Source organism: Wasmannia auropunctata, unplaced genomic scaffold, assembly GCF_000956235.1.
Source record: "Wasmannia auropunctata unplaced genomic scaffold, wasmannia.A_1.0 LD334486.1, whole genome shotgun sequence".
NCBI lineage: Eukaryota > Metazoa > Arthropoda > Insecta > Hymenoptera > Formicidae > Wasmannia > Wasmannia auropunctata.
Genome location: NW_012028404.1, coordinates 1 through 19,144, shown reverse-complemented (window position 1 = coordinate 19,144; position 19,144 = coordinate 1). Strand labels below are relative to the sequence as shown.

Genomic DNA, 19,144 nt, shown 5'->3' with positions numbered 1-19,144 from the left:
TCTATATCTAAACAGGTGCACAAAAGCTTATTTTTAAATGCTTTTTTTTCATAATATTATAATTTAATTGTAATCTTTAAATATTTTTACAATTAAATTTTAATATTATAAAAAAATAGCATTTGAGATTAATAAATTTTGTGTTCAGATATAGATACATATTCAGTCGTATTTATCTTAGCGCTTGAAGGCATGTATGACTTCAGAACGCGTAATAAATAGCTAATCTAATCTAATCTCTAATGTCTATAATGTGTAATCAGTTCCATCTGGTGAATGAAGCTTCTACTGCTTTAAAACTAATGCTAAATTTTGTCCTACAGTGTTGTTCCTCTGTTAAATGATGAAGAGTACATAGCCAGCCATTTCAACGAGGACCAAAAGGATAAGCTAAGAGATTCCATTGCAAGTCCATTTTTTAGAAATACTATTGAAAAGCTATTTAAAGAACAGCGGGCTAAATTGACAGTGGAAGTTGAATCGAAGGATTCCAGCGAATTGAAGGATTCCAGCGAATCGAAGGAAGCAAACTAATGACTAAAGTTTAAACAACAAAACATCCAAAGTTTTGCAACAATAATGGACGTCGAAGAGGATGAATTCTGTAAACCTGTTAGTTCGGAGAGAAGATTGAGATTAAGGAAAAATGATAGAGAAAGGTATCATAACATGTATAAAATATGTTAAATAAATAGCTTATAGTTTAATGTAACATGTATCTTTCTAATAACATTAGAAATGAGGAAAAATATATTTGAAGTATAAAATGTATCCCACGATGTTTTTATTGTCATGTTCTTTTTTCCTAAATTAAATAGAATTAAATTTGCGTTTGCAACGATTTTTCTTTATTAATAAAAGCTATTAAATATAGTATTAATAAAAGCTATTTGAGGCACAAGATATCTAAATAAAGATACATAAATAACATAAATGTTCTTTTATTTAGTGTAGCTAACAAGGCTCATCTTACTAATAATTCCAATAATGAAAGCAAGAATGATGATACTGCTGGTACATCCCAATCTCCACATGACGATGATAGTATATTGGATTTTAAATCGCCAAAAAGAATACATTCCATGCAATCGAAAATTATTAATAGAAACAGACTATTGGATAAAACCAAGAAGAAGAAAGTACTTCATTCTAAAGCAAAAATTATTAGCAATGAAAAGAAATCTAAAAGTAGAAAGGCATTACAGAGTAAAAGGATTCCATGCGATGTACAGCAACCATTGATTGAGTCATCCTTTTTTAAATCGGAAAAGAAAGAAGTAGAGTCACCGCAGAGTTTAACTGACGTGAAAACGGCTTATGTATGCCCGTTGTGTTTTAAAAATCTCAAAGATGAAGCTTCACAAGCTATACACATGAAGAGTTGTGCCACAAAAAATAATGTGTCCACAAAGAAATTAATGGACGCTGTGGAGCTGCAAGAACGGCAAGCCGCAGAAAGAAAGTCGTTGGGGTTACTTTCCGCTCCCGTATTACAAGACAAGAAGAAACCTGCTCCTCGTAAAATAGTAAGTGTTATTCTTTGGATTTCTCAAAAGATGATTTTTAAATTGACTAATACATAACAGGCGCGCGCTGCGTATTATATCCCATACATCTTCCAATAACATTTATACCAAATTACATTTTAATTAAACAAATTTTAACAATTTTTGAAAAAAATAAATTTTCAACCACCACCTATTTTAATTAAACAAATTTTAACATTTTTTGAAAAAAATAAATTTTCAAAAAAATGACATTTTGATCGGCCATATTGAATCGATCATTTTTTAATAAAATCTCGATTTTTTTAAAAATAGCCACATAATTCATCTTTAAGATGAGAAAGAAGTCTATATCTTTATTTTTCTGGAAGATATGAAGGAATATGATTTTTAATCTACTGTGTAACACTAACACACACACACATACACACACACACACACTCCGTCACACACGCACACACACACACACATGCACACACACACACCCCGTCACATACGCACACACACACACACACACACATATTTACGTATAAATGCATGCATATTGATTTTAAACAGAGATGAAAATTCTCGCATGTAATTTACATTTTATGCTATCTATTTCATTATATAATAATTCATCAACAAATCTATTAGTTATTTGTAATAAGCAATACTTTATTGTTTATAAGAATGTAATTGAATGTGGCAAATTGGAAAAGTTATTTAGGTCGCTCCGAAAGAAACTCGTTAGAAACTGCTTCATGATAGGAAATTGTCCAAAATTACGCCTTAAGTTGTTCCTGAAATGCATTTATGTGAAAATAGTATAATACGTAGTTCATACAAATATTCGTGCTTGCTAACATAGTTTTAAACATATCATGATTACTGTTTAATAAAATGCAATAACGGCGAACGCTATATCGAGTATAAATGTTCTTTGCTACGTTAACACTTATTATTCGACGAGTTTTGCGCAAATACGCTTATAAAAGACAAAAGTATTATATTTGAACATATATAATATTAACATTTATCCACAATATATTTACTCCAATTTTGTAGTCAATTTCCAATTCTATAATGCAAATTTTGTTTGATATACTTTATCACAAAAAGACAAATAAAATCAAGATGTACATACATCGCCAAATTAATATCACGGTGTAGTATTGAAATCTTTATCTCGAATATTATCAACTTTGAACTTTTAAACATCTGAGATCTATAACAAGATTCATAACTTGAAGTTGAGATAATTTCTGACGCTAAATATTAAAAAAGAAAGTTATAATAATGAAAATTATTTCAAATAACATCACGACTAATTAAATGTTTTGCGCTGAACGATTAACTGGCGAAATGGATACTTATGTATAACTTATCATTCACAACTTTTGTTTTTTGTTATATTATCAAGAACAACTGCATGTTAAAAAAATTTCCCGTTTATAATTTATTCCGAGGAATCTTTTGACGATCCGTTAATGTATTTGATAAAGAAAGAAGAAAGTTTTCATTTATGTTTGTTTCGAGAGGATTCTCTTGTATACCTTTATCTTTACATTGCTTGAATGTTTAATTCAAATTATTTAATTGAGTCAAATCGAATTATAGAAATTATTTTTTTATTTTACATATCGAATTAGCTATGAAACATATGTACATATTTCATTCACGGATGCAATAGTCATCTTGCGTAAAATTTTATTTAAATATTTTTCGCGATTAATTAGCTAGCCTCATCTAAATTATCCATTATATTTTCACAGATAATAATTTAAGATATAATAATACTTTCTACTATTACTTCTATAGTACTCTTTATTAGAGATAATAAGAGAATACTATTAATTAAAAAAAATATATAGGTATATATATATATAATTAAAATAAATTTATAAAATTTTTATCTTTTTTATCGGCAAATAAATATAAATGCGAATTTTTTTTCTACTTACAAACTTTTCTTTTTAAAGAACAGACTCTATCGATTCTGACTCTATCGACACATTAACATTGTACCGTATGCGTGGAGCCATTTATTATCATAACATTTCTATTCGTCAGATGTCGACATTAGCATTGCATAAACTGTTCAAATATGGTAAGAAAGTAAATCGAATATACTTTATATTCGACACAAATAGCGAGGAACGTATAATATTATTAATATGTACGTATTGCCTGTGCATATACGTATACCTATACGTGTGCCTATAATAAATAGAAATGAAAAATATATTATATGATCTTTGTGATCAAAAAGATACAATTTATTGTTACAAAAAAAAAACAATTGTATCGATTATTTAATATTTGTGTTTAAAAGTTTTGATAACCATACAGTTACATTTCAAATGCGTATATATAATTATTGCCATCATCGGGGAATAATTCATGCATTTTACGTGTATATATTGTTTGTATTCTGTATAGTTGAAGAAAATAACTTTAAAAAATCTCCTTGCAACTATATGTCGAGAGCGTTTACACTGAGCGCTATCGCGTTTAGGTTGTTTTCCGCATGTATTACCCATCATCACGCTTTGCGTGACGCTTTATAAAATATCCATGACACGTGCGAACTTTATGCGTCTGTAATAATACGCTGCGGCTAAGTCAGTTTTGTCAGAGATCTATTCAACTTCATTACTGATTATTTCTTTATAGCTTATATACAATATAAAAGTTTGAACTTTAATTATTGTTACTCTTGTTTTAATTTTATAAGTAAAATGTTAGTGAAAATATTGCAATAACTTGCATTTTAAAATTATCTTAGCGCACATACAGCACTGGTGTATCAAATATTTAGAGAACTAATTATCTATAATTACAGAAACAAAAATAAAATAATTACATTTTTAATATAGATACCGCCATTAAAATTGATAGAATTAGAAAATAAGACATTTATAAAATTTTATGATATTTGCATGTATATTTCAGATAACTATAGAAATTTTTATAGATTGTAATTTTCTTTGAGAATGTATACTGATTTAATATTTTTTAAATAAATATACATATATATCAGGTGTATATGCGTGTAAATGAATAAGTATTTGAAATAATTCGAGTTAAAGCTAGAAGCTTTTCAATGTGCAAGAGAAATATAGTGTTTAGATATAACAATAGCTGCAGTTTTCTATCGACTAGATGAGTTTTGGAGAATAAAATAATATATATATAAATCTGACAATGTACAAATATTATGATTGTTTTAATTAATTTGATTTATTTTAAATTTTCTATTTATTCGCGTGTTATATATTTATCCACTATTGTATTTTTATTTTTACTAAAAATTTCAAGTAGTTTGTTTTACAGTTTGAATTTTTGCGGCTATTTCATCGTTGCGCTTACGGCCTCATCACGTTTTCAACATAATGCAATTTGTGGCAATTGTGTGTAACTCCAAAACATGTGCCATGTGTCAGATGTTACAAACATTGTACATTAGCGCATTATATTTTAATGCTGTCTTGCACGTCAGACGACATACGTGAAAATTGTTACGCAAGGAACACACAATGTTCTAACACAGACATGCGCGCGACGTTAATTAATAAGCCACTAACATGGCGATTGTTGAAGGGCTTTCCGTTACGCTTTTGTTTTGCAACTTAAAAGAGAAAGGTGAGATAGTTTTTATATAGTTAGATTATTTTAGATTATTTTAACTATGAAAGATACACAGTAATAACATATGCGTGCGATACACTGCATATGTGAAAAAGTTCAAGAAAATATCCGGCTCATGTTTAATTAATATTTATGTTAGAAATATTATAACTAGCCAATTGTTAAAATGTTATAATTATATGATATAATAATTGTAATCGAAAGATAGTAATAAATTTAAACAAATGAAAAAAAAAAAGAATTTATGCATGTTTACATATGCATGTATGCGTATTTTAAAGTAAGAAATAAATTAACTTGATGTCACTCTTATGACAAAAGTTGTTTATATCGCGCCATCTTTAGAGTAAGCCACGGAAATATTTACCAAACAATCCATAAATCCAAATCACTCTCGTATACATATAATTGTTCTTCTCATTTTAGACTTTTTAAAATGTACTTGGTCTATTACGAATCGGTGAGCATAAAATGTCAATGTGATAAAATACTACATTCAATTACTCACAGATACAATCTTTGCTACAGTATTCATATAATAGTTATATCAGTATCAGAGTTTTGACCTCAACTCAGCCTTTCAGTTAAAAGTTGTATTTACTGACAATGAGTGAAACTATGAATATATGTATCAATGTATGTGATACATAGTTATACACAAAGACATTAGAAAATCTGTGCCTGTAAAAAATTGTAAATATAACAAAGGTGGGAAAGATATTATACAATAACATGGACATTTACGCTTATTGTCTTCTGACTTATATTAATTAGAATTATTAACTATATACACTACTCTCGAAAAGTTTCCGGAATAGAAATAAAATTTTTATGTTTGAAGTTTTAAGCCGCTGAACTTAATGCGGTACTGTGCTAAATCAAAAAGTAGATGATTTTGGCATTTTAAGAGATACTTTAAGATACTCTGTAACGATTTTAAGTTTAATGCATCTCTACTTCTCTAAACTCTTAAATCTAAGAGGTATATTTGTCATAATGAAAATTACAATGTTTGACGTAATGCACGGCCTTGGAAAAATTTTTCTCGGAGATGCGGTTTGCAGCGTCATAAAGTTTGAACCTTTTTCTTTAATTTGAGAAAAAAATGCAAGTCGCTACGATTTTTTTGTGCAAAGTTACAGTATTTTAAAGTAACTCGTATATTTTTCTCACATATGATCGACATTACTCGATATGCACCATAGGGAGGTTGGCAATCGAATTTTACACACTGTGTGTGTATGTTTTAAACATGTTTGCACGCACACAATGTGCAAAATTCGATCTCCAACCTCCTTATAGTGCACGGGTAATACCGACCATACATGAGAAAAATACAAGGGTTACTTTAAAATGCTGTAACTTTGCGAAAAAAATCGTAGCGACTTGCATTTTTTTTCAAATTAAAGAGGAAAGTTTAAATTTTATGACGCTGCAAATCATATCTCCGAAAAAATTTTTTCCAAGGCCGTGCATTCAATCAAACATTGCAATTTTCAATATGGCAAAGATGCCTCTCAGATTTAAGAGTTTAGAGGAATAGGAATGTATTAAACTTAAAATCGTTACAGAGTACCTTAAAGTATCTCTTAAAACGATCAAAATCATCTACTTTTTGATTTACAGTGCCACATTAAGTTTAGCGGCTTAAAATTTCAAACATAAAAATTTTATTTCTGTCCGGAAACTTTCCGGGGGTAGTGTATATAAGTGGTTGTTTCGACGCAACAGTTTTTTTTTAATCTTATATATGTATATTGTATATTACACACACACACACACACACACACACACACACACATATATATAATTACCATTTATTATGTATTGAAATATTATCAACAAAAATTAAAATTTTTTGAACTATATGTATGTAAATATACATATATAGTAATAACTATAGAATTACAGAAGATTTAAATAATTTTTAAGTAATAATATAGCCTGTAATCACATTCGCTCAATATTGCTGTTAACAAGTTGTTATTATACATTTGTAAAATATTTATTTTACATGCACTTTATACGGGAATAAGGAAATAAGGGAAAGGACAATTAATTTGTAAATAAAAGTAAAACACAATATGTATAAATTTGTGTTACGTGCGAGATAAAAAATGTTATCTCCTCCCCTCTCCCACGTTTATACTTGTGGAACATTTCAAATTACGACACTACGTGTCGTAAATATTAATGTGACTTGTATGTACAACGACACGCTATTCCAGCACGTTACTGTTGGTATGTAACAAACTGTATACATAACTGTTGTGTATCGTAACGTCATTTCTTAGTTTGCTTTATTGCGTTACATTGAACTACATATACATATATCGTAAGCATATATTTATCTAGATTTGAAATTTCACATCTGTATTATTTTCTATATAGCGATTTATAATTATCAAAAACTTGTAATATTTTAAATTTATATTTAGAATTTGCTTAGAAAAGACAAATAAAAGTGGTGTGTTTTTAATAAACATCAATATTTTTTATTTGTTTGCATTAAATATAATATTGTCAATTACAATTATTGTCTATCGATATAATAATTGCGGGAAAAAATATAGAATAAAATCAATAGATATTTACGCATTATTGAGGTAATGTAGAAACGAATATCGACGCATTATACATTATTGCCGTTTTGCGCAAAATGATAGGACTGCAGTCGATCTATACGTACATTTCAAGGAACAATTGTCTCTTTATGCATTTTGTCAGTAAAACACTTGACACGATACACTTTAGGTGCAAACTACTAGTCTAATCATTTACAAAAGTTACTTGTTACGATACACTAGTGCGTCGCCTGACGATGGAATTTTGTCGCAAGTTCTACGAGAGCATGAAATGTACGTGAAAGTTAAAATTAGTATCAATTGAATAGGCTGTGAACCAGTAAAACTACTTCTACGACTACTATTTTAACAATTACATACAATTACAAATATATAATGTTATAATTATATAATATAGCATTAATAAAAACATGCTACAAATGTAAGACAATATGTAAGACAATATCTGTAAAACTTTTATTATCATATCGCTATTATTATACATATACAAACAAATGAATAACAGAATTTGTATAGACATACGAGTACTTTCCAATCAATTCTTTATTGGTAGTGTTTTGTTATATTTTTATCTTTTTCAACATTATATAATTTAGTAATTAAGTTTTGTATATTAAAATTTTATGAAAAAAGATCTATATATTTCTAAAAATAGAGATCGAATAAGACCGCAATATCTTAGAAAAATTCAAAAGTTTCCATTAATGAAAATAACATAAAATCTTTTCTTTAAAGGAGGATATTAAAAAAAGGGCCGATTTTGGCCCCCAAAGGTGTAAGTAAAAACAATCGTGTTTTTTTTTATAGATTTTGAATACGACAGAACTATTAAAAATTCGCTTGGGGAACACCTTGAAAATGAAACATAAACACGTACAGCGTTTTTACTAAATACGCTGTGTTTATGCTCAATTTTCAAGGTGTTTTTCAAGTGCACTTTTTAATAGTTCTATTGTATTCAGGAGATCAAAATCTATAAAAAAACATTATTGTTTTTACTTACACCTTTGGAGGCCAAAATCGGCCCTTTTTTAGTTCTCCTTCTTTAGTTTTTTTGTTATAGTTAAAATGAATACAGTTTGTTGTATTTTACATTTTTACTGAGAAAAGAAATAAATTATTAATTTTTCCATGCAAAAAGCTTCTTCCAAAATAACACGGTGCCTATGTCTTTGGGGCTCGTTAACTTAATAATTCCTTTCGTAAAAACGTAAAATGATATATTTAGAATTTTTTTCTGATTTCAAAAAGCTAGAGATCAACAGCTTTTTATAACTTTTTATAAAGCGCTATATGTGAGCTGCTTTTAATATATATATCTCGTCAAATTCATTATTATTTTTATGATATTTCAAAGATATCCACGTTTGCTCTATTCGCAAGCTACAACTGTAAAAGATAAGACATCTGAGATATTATCAGTTTTGAGTTTACTTTATCTTTGCATCGGGATAAAAGCAGACGCATCTGTCGCATATTGCGAGTGATTATTTGTCAGAACAGTAATTTATCTTCTCAAGGAGCTAAATCTAGAAAATTTTGGCTGAAATATCATGCAAGCAGGTATTCAAACTTTTAATATTACTGAATATAGAAGAGTATATGTTTGAATAGCACAAAATAATTTTATATGGTATATATACATGGTATATAAAATATACTACATATACGATATAATTAATAAGTCAAAGAATTCATTCATATATAGATCTTTTTAGTAATTCGATAAGTGATATAGTTGAAAATAAATGATCAAAAAGATAGTTAATTGTATATCAATAACTCTCTAAAATTCTCAATTATAAAATTATAATATCAAGCGGATTATTCAATGCTTGTTAAATTTGCACTATACAGGGTGTTTCCTAAATATAGGGCAAAAATTCAGAGGGTTATTTACTGGATTATTTTAAGAATTTTTTGTTCTCTGATGATTTTCGAAAAAATGCTTTATTCCATAGGTAACAGGCGATACAGGTTTTTAAACAAAATTATTGAAAATTACAAGAACTGTTCAAAATGACTATAGTAAGAACTAGAACTGTTCAATGTACAATCGCCTAGCCCGTAACGAATTTCCATCGGCAAGACCATACATGAAATGCATGTCAGTCATTTCAGCGTTCGTATAGCGATTCATGAAGAAAACTTCACTAACAAAAGTTTAACTATCAAGGCAAATAAACAAATTTGAAAGATTGACAGATTAGGATATTGTTTTCAACATTCGCACTAGCTTGCTACGTTTATTTATTCGCGCCTCACACGCGTGATCAAAAAACTTTTATTGCTTTCTATTTTCGAAACAAAGCGGCTTTTCGAAAATCATCAGAGAACAAAAAATTCTTAAAATAACCCAGTGAATAACCCCCTAAATTTTTGTCCTATATTTAGGAAACACCCTATATATAGTGGAGTAATACATTATTATAAATACATCAAACTCAAACGTTTACTTGAATTATATACACAAATTAGAAAATTATTTTATTCACAGTACTTTATATAAAAATGTTAAAAACTTTATTTCTATATATTTCATTATTTTACAATTAAAAAAAAGCAATTCAGCTTGCAAGCAACGTGTAGGTTTGCGCGAAATCGTAAATCATTATCAATTTTAACATATTTGAAATTATTACAACATATTAAATATTTGTTTAACAAGCGCTTGTTTTTCAACAAAAAAGGCTAACTCTTGTTTTTGCTAAAATTTTTAAATCTGTAAATTCAATCTACATTAACAATAATTTCAAACAAGGCCGATATATGTATAACAAATAACAACAAATAATAAATAAACAAATAATAATTAAAAAAAAACTACAAATAATAAGGGGAAGGAGTCAAATTCGGCCAAGGCTAGATGTTGGCATTCTTTTTTCTTTACAATAGCGATGCTTGTAGCATCATCATCGAATTGACAATTAATCGCTAATTTGTAATAAGCTAATTCAGCTTTATGATTGTGTTCTTAAAGACCCCCATAGTAATTGGCGCGCTTTACGATAGCTGAAATTTAAAGATTTAAAATTTAAGAATATTATTGGGCAACTAATATCTTTGCTTCGGTCGAATTTGGCCTTTTCTCTTTTATTATTTGTCAATCTACATTGTACAAAAACACATATATATACGCATACACATTTTTGAAAATGTAAATTCTAAAGAAGTATAAAAAATATACAATATATTATAGTATTACATCATATGCAATAATTCAGTAGACATAATAATAAATAATAAATTTTAATTAATAATATCCTAATAAGCCCAAAAAGAAGTCGATGTTTTTATTTTTCTGGAAAATATGAATTTTTAAACATTGGGGAAAAGAAGCTTCAATGTAGATAACATGGCATTTGATTTTTAAGGTAAAAATTTTTTTTGAACATTTTTTATATCATTTGATTTTTAAAATAAAATTTTTTTGAAGATTTTTTATATCGTTTGATTTTTAAAATAAAAAATTTTTTTTGACCCACCATCACTCACCAACGCAGGTAACACGGCAATTTTAAGATAGGATTATTCATAGCATTGAAACTTAAAAGATTTATATAAATTTATTAATAAATTATCTGTTATTAATAAAGATTCTGAAAATAATATTAAAAATAATTAATGTTTGAATAATAATTTCAGAATAATTTTGAACAATTTAAAGAAATTTCAATAACATTTGATAATTGATATATAATAGTGTACTTAAGAGGGTATATAATACATACAATATATATATTTATATATCATAAATGATATATACACAAAGAGAATGTATAAGTGTTACAATTTTAATATCACTAGTTATAAAACAAAGTATATGGTACAAGGTAAAGATATGCCTTTTTCAGCTTACGTACGTATTTTATTATTGTTCTATCAGATCAGAAGATAAAAATTATGAAATATATGTTATTAAAAAGTATCAAAGAGAAATGATAAATTTTAATATCAAATTCAGAAAACAAATAAAGTAAATAAGCACAGCCAAAATTCTATAACATGGAATTTTATCAGTATAATTATAAAGCAATATAATTATCCTAGTCAAGGTTCTGTTCGGTTTATTGTTGTTCCTCTTGGCGCTAAATGGAGTTGAATCCCAATGTAATTACTATCAAAATATCGAAGCTGGACAAACATATTACATATATAATCCCGAGTTTCCCAATCTAAGTAGAGGTAAAAATTATTGTACTTGGGAAATGAAAAGTTCCAAAGTTATCAAAATAAATTGTTCAATTGAAATGGTAAGTTTATTACATAAATTTTGTTTAAAATTAATGCGTTGACATATTTTTAACTCAATTTTTAAGCATAATGTAATAATTTTACTTGAGAATCCAGAATTTATATTATTAAAATTATTGGCAGATTTGCTAGAAACAAAAAGAATGAATAATTTAATAAATTATTTTACAGAGTAATAACTGTTATCAAAATAGACTTTCTGTTAAGTTTGCTGGAAGTGATACATTTACCTATTGTGGTTACAATATATTTGTTCGCGAAGGAATAAATCCAATTGTACAATTTGACTCGCAAAATGACTCGCAAGGAAGTCGATTTTTATGCGAAATAAAAACTGTAGATGATAATTATTGCCAATGTGGTTGGAAAAAAGTGGTAAGTTTTAATTAATCTTTGTGAAATACTATATATTTCTTAAATAATTAATTTATTCAGTTTTTATAATTTAATCAATTATGGCTTTAATCAATTAAGCAACAATTTATTAAGAATATACTAATTAGTTAAATATAAATAAAATTAAATATCGTTATTTTCATTCCTTACTTAGACCAGAATAGTAGGCGGTAAAGAAACTGGGATAAATGAATATCCCATGATGTGTGGGCTCATGGATATTACAAATAAAATGATATATTGCGGTTGTACCATAATATCTGAACAATATGTGTTAACGGCAGCCCATTGTATACAGGACAATATTATTTATAACACTGGCATATTTGTTGGTAAACATGACACAACTACAGGTAACTGTTAAAAGATCTGATTAATATTTAGCAAATAAAATTTGTGTTTACAATTCTGTAATAGTGTTAAACTAAATCGAATTTTTTGTAATAGTATTAAACTAAATCGAATATTTTGATTGTGATACAAATTTATTTGAAAAATTTATAAATTATAAAATTAATGAGGTAAAACTTTTGTAAACTTAAGTTTACAAAAGTTCTATCTTATTAATTAAACCCAGGGAGGAATGATAAAAATGTAAATGTAGGATTAGCGATTTTTTGATAAAAAAAGCATTTTCTATTAATATTTTTATAAAAAAAGCGCTAATTCTACTTACATTACTAATCAATACTACTTACATTTTCATTTGATCATAAATGTATGTGCAGTACTATATTTTTTACTAAATTGAAATTTAAATTCAAAGTTACAAAAAATATATATGATAGCTTAATGATCAAGTTAATATATGTATAATTTTTAAAACATCGATTATATATATTATAAAAGAAAAAAATGATAAATATATATTATAAAAGAAAAATTATGAAAGTAATGAAATAAGTTTATAAGCTCTGTTAATTTGATAATAAAATTTTTTTTATATACATAAATAAGTTTTAAAACAGAGTTTTATATAAAATTTGTATAATATATATACTTCTTTGCCGACAGGTAGAGATACTAAAGCAACCGAGTTGTTTAAACTGATCGGATGCAAAATTCATCCTTGGTATCAAAGTAACGCAAACGCTTACTACGATGTAGCTGTTTGTAAGATTGCTGGGAGTATCAAATATAGTGCTGAGGTTGGTCCAGTATGCTTACCATTTCGACATAGACGAGACACGTTCGCTGATAGTACAGTCACTGCATTGGGCAAGTATTTCCTGAATATTTTCATAGTTACTGGTGACAATTATATATCTGTTTCAAAGAGTAATGATTGATCTATAATAGACGTGGATTTGACACAGCTGTAAACATCGCGAATCGATGTCTAATATATGTTTATATAGATATCGAATATGTTTATATATAGATATCGACGAATAGATCGCGCGATCATTTCTCTCTGAGTTTAATATCATTCAATCGTTAGGTTGGGGTTTTCTGGAATTTGGCGGCAGTAAAGCTACTAAACTTCAAAAAGTGGATTTAGATGTAATCACTTATCAAAAATGCAAATATTATTATGCTAATGTAAACGATAATAACATGTGTACTTATTCTCCGGGAAAGGATACTTGTCAGGTGAATTAGAGATAGTTTTTTCATTGTAAATTTAAATGTCATATAGTTAAATGTATTAATCAAGAATTAATTATGATGCAAAACTATATAGATTTCTTCTTTCTTTTTATTTGTTTACGCCATAGATGGACAGTGGTGGACCTCTTTTATGGCAGAATCCTATGACGCATAATCTTGTATTGGCTGGTATTACATCTTCCGGTGTTGGCTGTGCTTCAGATAATCCTGCTGTTGCGATGCGTACAGGAGCTTTCATTGATTGGATAATATCCATAACACCTGGTAAGAATCGACAGAAAGACGAATCAAAAGTATGAAAATTATTTTATTGTAAAAACGGATCGGGACATATATACATATATATTAATCGTTTTTCATTATAGACGCACGATATTGCCAAGTTGAGTGAGTTCTGCGTAGGTTCTATAAGTTAAGAAGAAAAATCGTATAACATTTTACATGATTATGGACCTCTCTGCTGACGCTTTATTATTTACATTTATTATGCACACTTGTGTAAAATATAGTATCTAACATATTTTGGATTATATATGTAAATATATTAAAAATATACATGAACGCATAATTAACTTGCATTAAACTATTCTTAATACAATATATAGAATAAAAAATTAAATTATAATTAAACTTATATATATATAATAATATTTTAAATACGTAAACTAACTATAGCTAAATAAAATTAAAAATTTTACTTCTTAATATTATATGTATATATATATAGGATTATATTTGTGTTACATTATTTGTTATATAATTGCGTTGTAGAATTATTCACAGTAATATATATATATATATATATATATATACATATATTTTATTCTTGATAGTATTGTGTATATAACTAACACATTAGACTCTCTCTTTCTTTCTTTATCATATTTTTCTTAGAAAAATCATAAATCTGATCAATAGAGTAATAGCCGAAAAACATTACATCATGTAAAACAGTTTCTACATTTACTGATCAATTTTATTGTAAAATATATTAAAATTTCTTTAGTTTCTTATTATAATATGTAACTGTTTAACACCTTTCCTCTAAGCGACATATTTTTCTAAACTTTAAAATATTTAACTTTGTAATAATATACTAATTCTATAATAAATATTTATCACTTATAAAATACATCAAAATTATATAATGTAACATTTGCACGGGTAATTAAGTTATTTATATAACAAAAAAAAAACAGAAAATATATCAGATATTATCTTAAAAAAAGGAATGTTAAATCGATACTCAAAAGTTTCAAAGTTTTGCTGGTTCTTTTCCGCAACGCTGATTACGTTATTTTCGTGAGCGACCGCTACCGCATATTTTGACAGCTTACATATCGAAGGATTAACAATAGGTGCTTTCCATTTGATGCGCATGTAATGATAGGTATCATTTTATCCTTATTTAAAATTCAGTAAACAAGAATAAAATGATACATCATGCGTATTATAAACGAAATGGAACGCACCAATTGTAATATAATGTAATATAAATATATGCATTTAAAATTGGATACTCGTATAATAAAAAATAAAAAATAAAAAGCTAAATAGTGCGCTTGAAGTTCGCTTTGATGTCTATAGTAAACAATTTAAAATATGTGTTAAAAGAGCAAAAAATTAATGTATAAAATTAACATAAGACAATTGAAAACATTATTTTATACATAATATATATAATCACAAAGTTTCTTTAATTTTTTCTTACATATAATAAAATGTAACAATGTGTCACAAGTATAATAAAAAAAACAGATTAAACATACACAAATATTAAAATAAATACTATAATTTTACTTTAATAATCAATGTTTGTAAACAATGTTTGAGAATAAGATTACTTATTGTATTTAAAGTACAACAAAAATAGTACTATAATATATTACAACGCTGTAATCACACTTAAATTAATATAAATTATATAAAACTATAAAACGTTTATTATACTGAATTTAAGCTGCAGTAATGTGTGCAGCATGACATTCATTGTTATCGTATTGTTTGAGACATGTGCAGTGGCGTTAACATTAACTCAAAAGCAGCATCCTTCAAATTTGCGCCGCGTAAATTCGCATCTTGTAGATCAGAGCCAGATAAATCACAGCACTAAAAAATAATTTAAACACGGATATGTAAGTGCATCTAAATATAACAATAAAAACGGATATTTTAAGAAAGATATTAATACATAATTTCTAGTAAAAAATAGTCTAAAATACATAATAACGAGAGATTAGTACCTCTAAATCAGCACCAGCTAAAACAGCTGATCTCAAAATGCAATTCCTAAGAATAGCATTTTTTAATGTAGCTACTCGAAGGTTGACCGCTGCCATGTTGCTGCCTTCAAGATTTGCACCTTTCAAATTTACACCTTCCATGTTTGCCGGCAGACCACTAGGATCTTCAAAATTACAAGAGTGTAGATTGGCTGCAGCTAGATTTGCGCATGACATTTTAACACATACAAGCTGTGCGCCTTGCAAATTGGCATGGGATAAATCAGCGCGTTCGAAACAGCATCCTGACAGATTAGCACCTGCCAGACTACAGTGATGCATAATGGCGTACTGTAATATAACAAGAAACGCGTAAATACAGTTATAACAATTCAATCAATCTATCATGTCTATCAATTAGTTAGTAGCAAATAATATCTTTTATGCTTAAACGTATAATACGAAAAAAAATTATAGAATACAGTTAGACTTATATGTATAGATTGAGTGCTACGATTATATTAAAAGATCGCGTATATAATCTAACGAACAAAATTGCATTATACAACGTTGGATTTTTTTATTATTTGCATATTGTACAAAATAAACGTACCTTGAAGTTAATATTCCTAAGATCTAGTTTCGAAAGATCGGCTCTTACAAAATCAACTCCCTGGAATCTGAGTTCTGCATTAGTTGATGTAGACATGATTGCCTTAAGTACATCTTTGCGAGTTAGAGATACAAGACCTTCCTTTTGCAGTTCTTCCTTTTCCAACATTGTAGTAAGGATTCGAATAGCACCTTCGATACCATAAAAACAAGCTTCTGCTAAAACTCCTGCATAAAAAATACTAGCCTTGTAATCAATAGATTAGTTGTATAGACATACATAAAATGCAAAGATATATGTACCAGATACATTAACATTGGAATCAAGCATCATTTGACCATGCCTCAAATAATTTAATAATGGTTCGAAATACGTAGGACTTCTGTCAATCAGATATGCTCCGCGATGATCTTGTCTACTTGGCTGTATCGCATGTTCACTATTTTCAGTTTCTGTAAACATTCTATATAACACGCTTCTATATAACACAATACTAAAACACGCTTTCCCTTTTTCTTCTTCATTTTTACTCTTTTACATTTTGATAATCTAGTATAAGTTTTATAAACTTTGATATTAAATGAATATCTTTTATCTACATAAAGCATATTGTAAACTGTGAATGTCATTCAAACTCCAATTTTAGTCTTAAACCAATTAATGTCAAATTAATTGTTAAATTTTATATAAAACTGTTGTAAGAAAAAAGAGATAACTATGAGAACAGTAACTGTACTAAAAAATTATTTGATTATACTAGGAAATTGTATGTACATTTACACAAATTTGTCTTAATACAAATTGATTAATTAGAAACAAGCAATATACCTTGCTAACATACTCATGGGCTCTTTTTTAGTCAAAGTATCCCTAGTTGTGGTAAAATATTTCCCTCCAACGTTTAGTGTAATCCATTCTGAATTCTTCATTGGTTGATTATGACATAAAATTTTATTTCTATATATAAAATTTTCTCCACTTGTAACATACAAAATGTCATCATCCCTGTGAAAAAAGATAGTTTAGTATATTAATAATAACACATTATTATGTACAAACAAAAAATATTTATAAAATATAATTGAACAAGCATCTTACCTAATGAGTTTAACATCATCAATTTCACCACCTTGTGACGTAAAAATTCTCTTTGCAGTTATTTCAAATTTTGCACTAGCTGCTGTTAATAATTCGTCTAATGAATGAGTCACTACAAATACCTACAGTAAATAAAATAAACATCGTGAAATATAAACTTGAAGTGCAAATTAAAAATTTAGGCCAACCAAATATGTTGCTTTAACAATGCATAAAACACAAATATAATTGTCGAGAAAAATATATTAGTTTGACACAACAAAAAATACGAAGTTAAATTACAAGGGTTAAATAAAAAAACATTTCATAGAAGCAATTATTTTCTGTTCAAGATTACAAGAATGCTTGCGACTATGAAAACTATATAACACTTCTTATCAACATAATCTTTATGCTTGTCAACAGTAATATTTTTCTAGCTTCTTTATAAGCACTGAGAAATAAATGCTTTTAATTCACAATGCAGTCAGGAATGGACTGCATCATTCATATCATTATGACTTCATTAAATCATATACCGATTTACGTCATTCATATCATGTTCCTATACTATACTAGTGTTGTTTTGTAAATTTTTGCAGATTTTATATTTCCTGCCTTTAAAAATCTTATAGCTCACTGTGCATAATGTGCGAATAATGTCTCAGAATTTTTCTTTTTCTGATTGCAAGTGGAATATTGCAAATTGTAACGCATCAACGTAAAAATAAACATATATGTAAAAGATTACACTAAATGTGCAATTAATGTAATAATTTAGCCGCAATATGTCAAATAAAAGTATAATTATCCTCAGCTTTTATTCTTAATTTGTATATCCTAAATAATCAACTTTATAAATAAAGTAATCTTCAAAATGTACATTTAAATACAAATTAATATTCGCATAAAATAGCACTACCTTGCCATTAACATCAGTCCCATTAACAAAAATAATTACTCTCTTCATTGTATAGCGACAAATTCTTATTTATAATGAACAAACCACAGCCAGTTTTTACAGAAAATCTGTCAAAGTATCAGAATAAAACCAAATTCTAATCACTTTAATCCAGTGTACGAAAACCGATGGGAACGAAGGGATAAATCCATTCCTATCGCTCGATCATAGTGCGCATGTATACTGTATGTAACTAATGTAACATGTAACACAATATCAAACATGTGACTATTTCGACTATTTAGAGAGACCATCCTGGTATTTTATGAGGACAATCAGAACAACGTATA

General features: G+C 27.5%; 3 protein-coding genes across 6 annotated transcripts; 2 read left to right on the top strand and 1 right to left on the bottom strand.

The window, feature by feature from the left end:
- The first annotated feature begins 155 nt into the window (after positions 1-155).
- Positions 156-2,069, top strand: LOC105458656. The gene is made up of 3 exons (XM_011704128.1): positions 156-659; positions 950-1,526; positions 2,064-2,069. Exons 1-3 carry the CDS (start codon positions 580-582, stop codon positions 2,067-2,069), a joined length of 663 nt encoding a protein of 220 aa, XP_011702430.1. The 5' UTR covers positions 156-579.
- Positions 2,070-5,008: 2,939 nt separating this feature from the next.
- Positions 5,009-14,553, top strand: LOC105458651 (venom serine protease 34-like). Of its 4 annotated transcripts, none has more exons than XM_011704117.1 (8): positions 5,009-5,129; positions 11,771-11,973; positions 12,146-12,349; positions 12,525-12,723; positions 13,385-13,588; positions 13,812-13,963; positions 14,089-14,245; positions 14,347-14,553. In XM_011704117.1, the coding sequence occupies exons 1-8, from the start codon at positions 5,072-5,074 to the stop codon at positions 14,370-14,372; spliced, it is 1,203 nt and encodes a 400-aa protein (XP_011702419.1). In that variant the 5' UTR covers positions 5,009-5,071; the 3' UTR covers positions 14,373-14,553. The 4 variants fall into 4 exon arrangements, with proteins under 4 accessions (XP_011702419.1, XP_011702420.1, XP_011702421.1 ...); XM_011704118.1 differs by lacking the exon at positions 5,009-5,129 and adding an exon at positions 7,895-7,993; XM_011704119.1 differs by lacking the exon at positions 5,009-5,129 and adding an exon at positions 9,134-9,283.
- Positions 14,554-15,757: 1,204 nt separating this feature from the next.
- LOC105458650 (BTB/POZ domain-containing protein KCTD9) lies at positions 15,758-19,081 on the bottom strand. Its single transcript, XM_011704115.1, has 7 exons — positions 18,816-19,081; positions 17,915-18,036; positions 17,645-17,821; positions 17,119-17,279; positions 16,817-17,043; positions 16,225-16,554; positions 15,758-16,090 (listed from the first exon to the last, which is right to left on the bottom strand). Exons 1-7 carry the CDS (start codon positions 18,861-18,863, stop codon positions 15,974-15,976), a joined length of 1,182 nt encoding a protein of 393 aa, XP_011702417.1. The 5' UTR covers positions 18,864-19,081; the 3' UTR covers positions 15,758-15,973.
- Between the last annotated feature and the right edge of the window lie 63 nt (positions 19,082-19,144).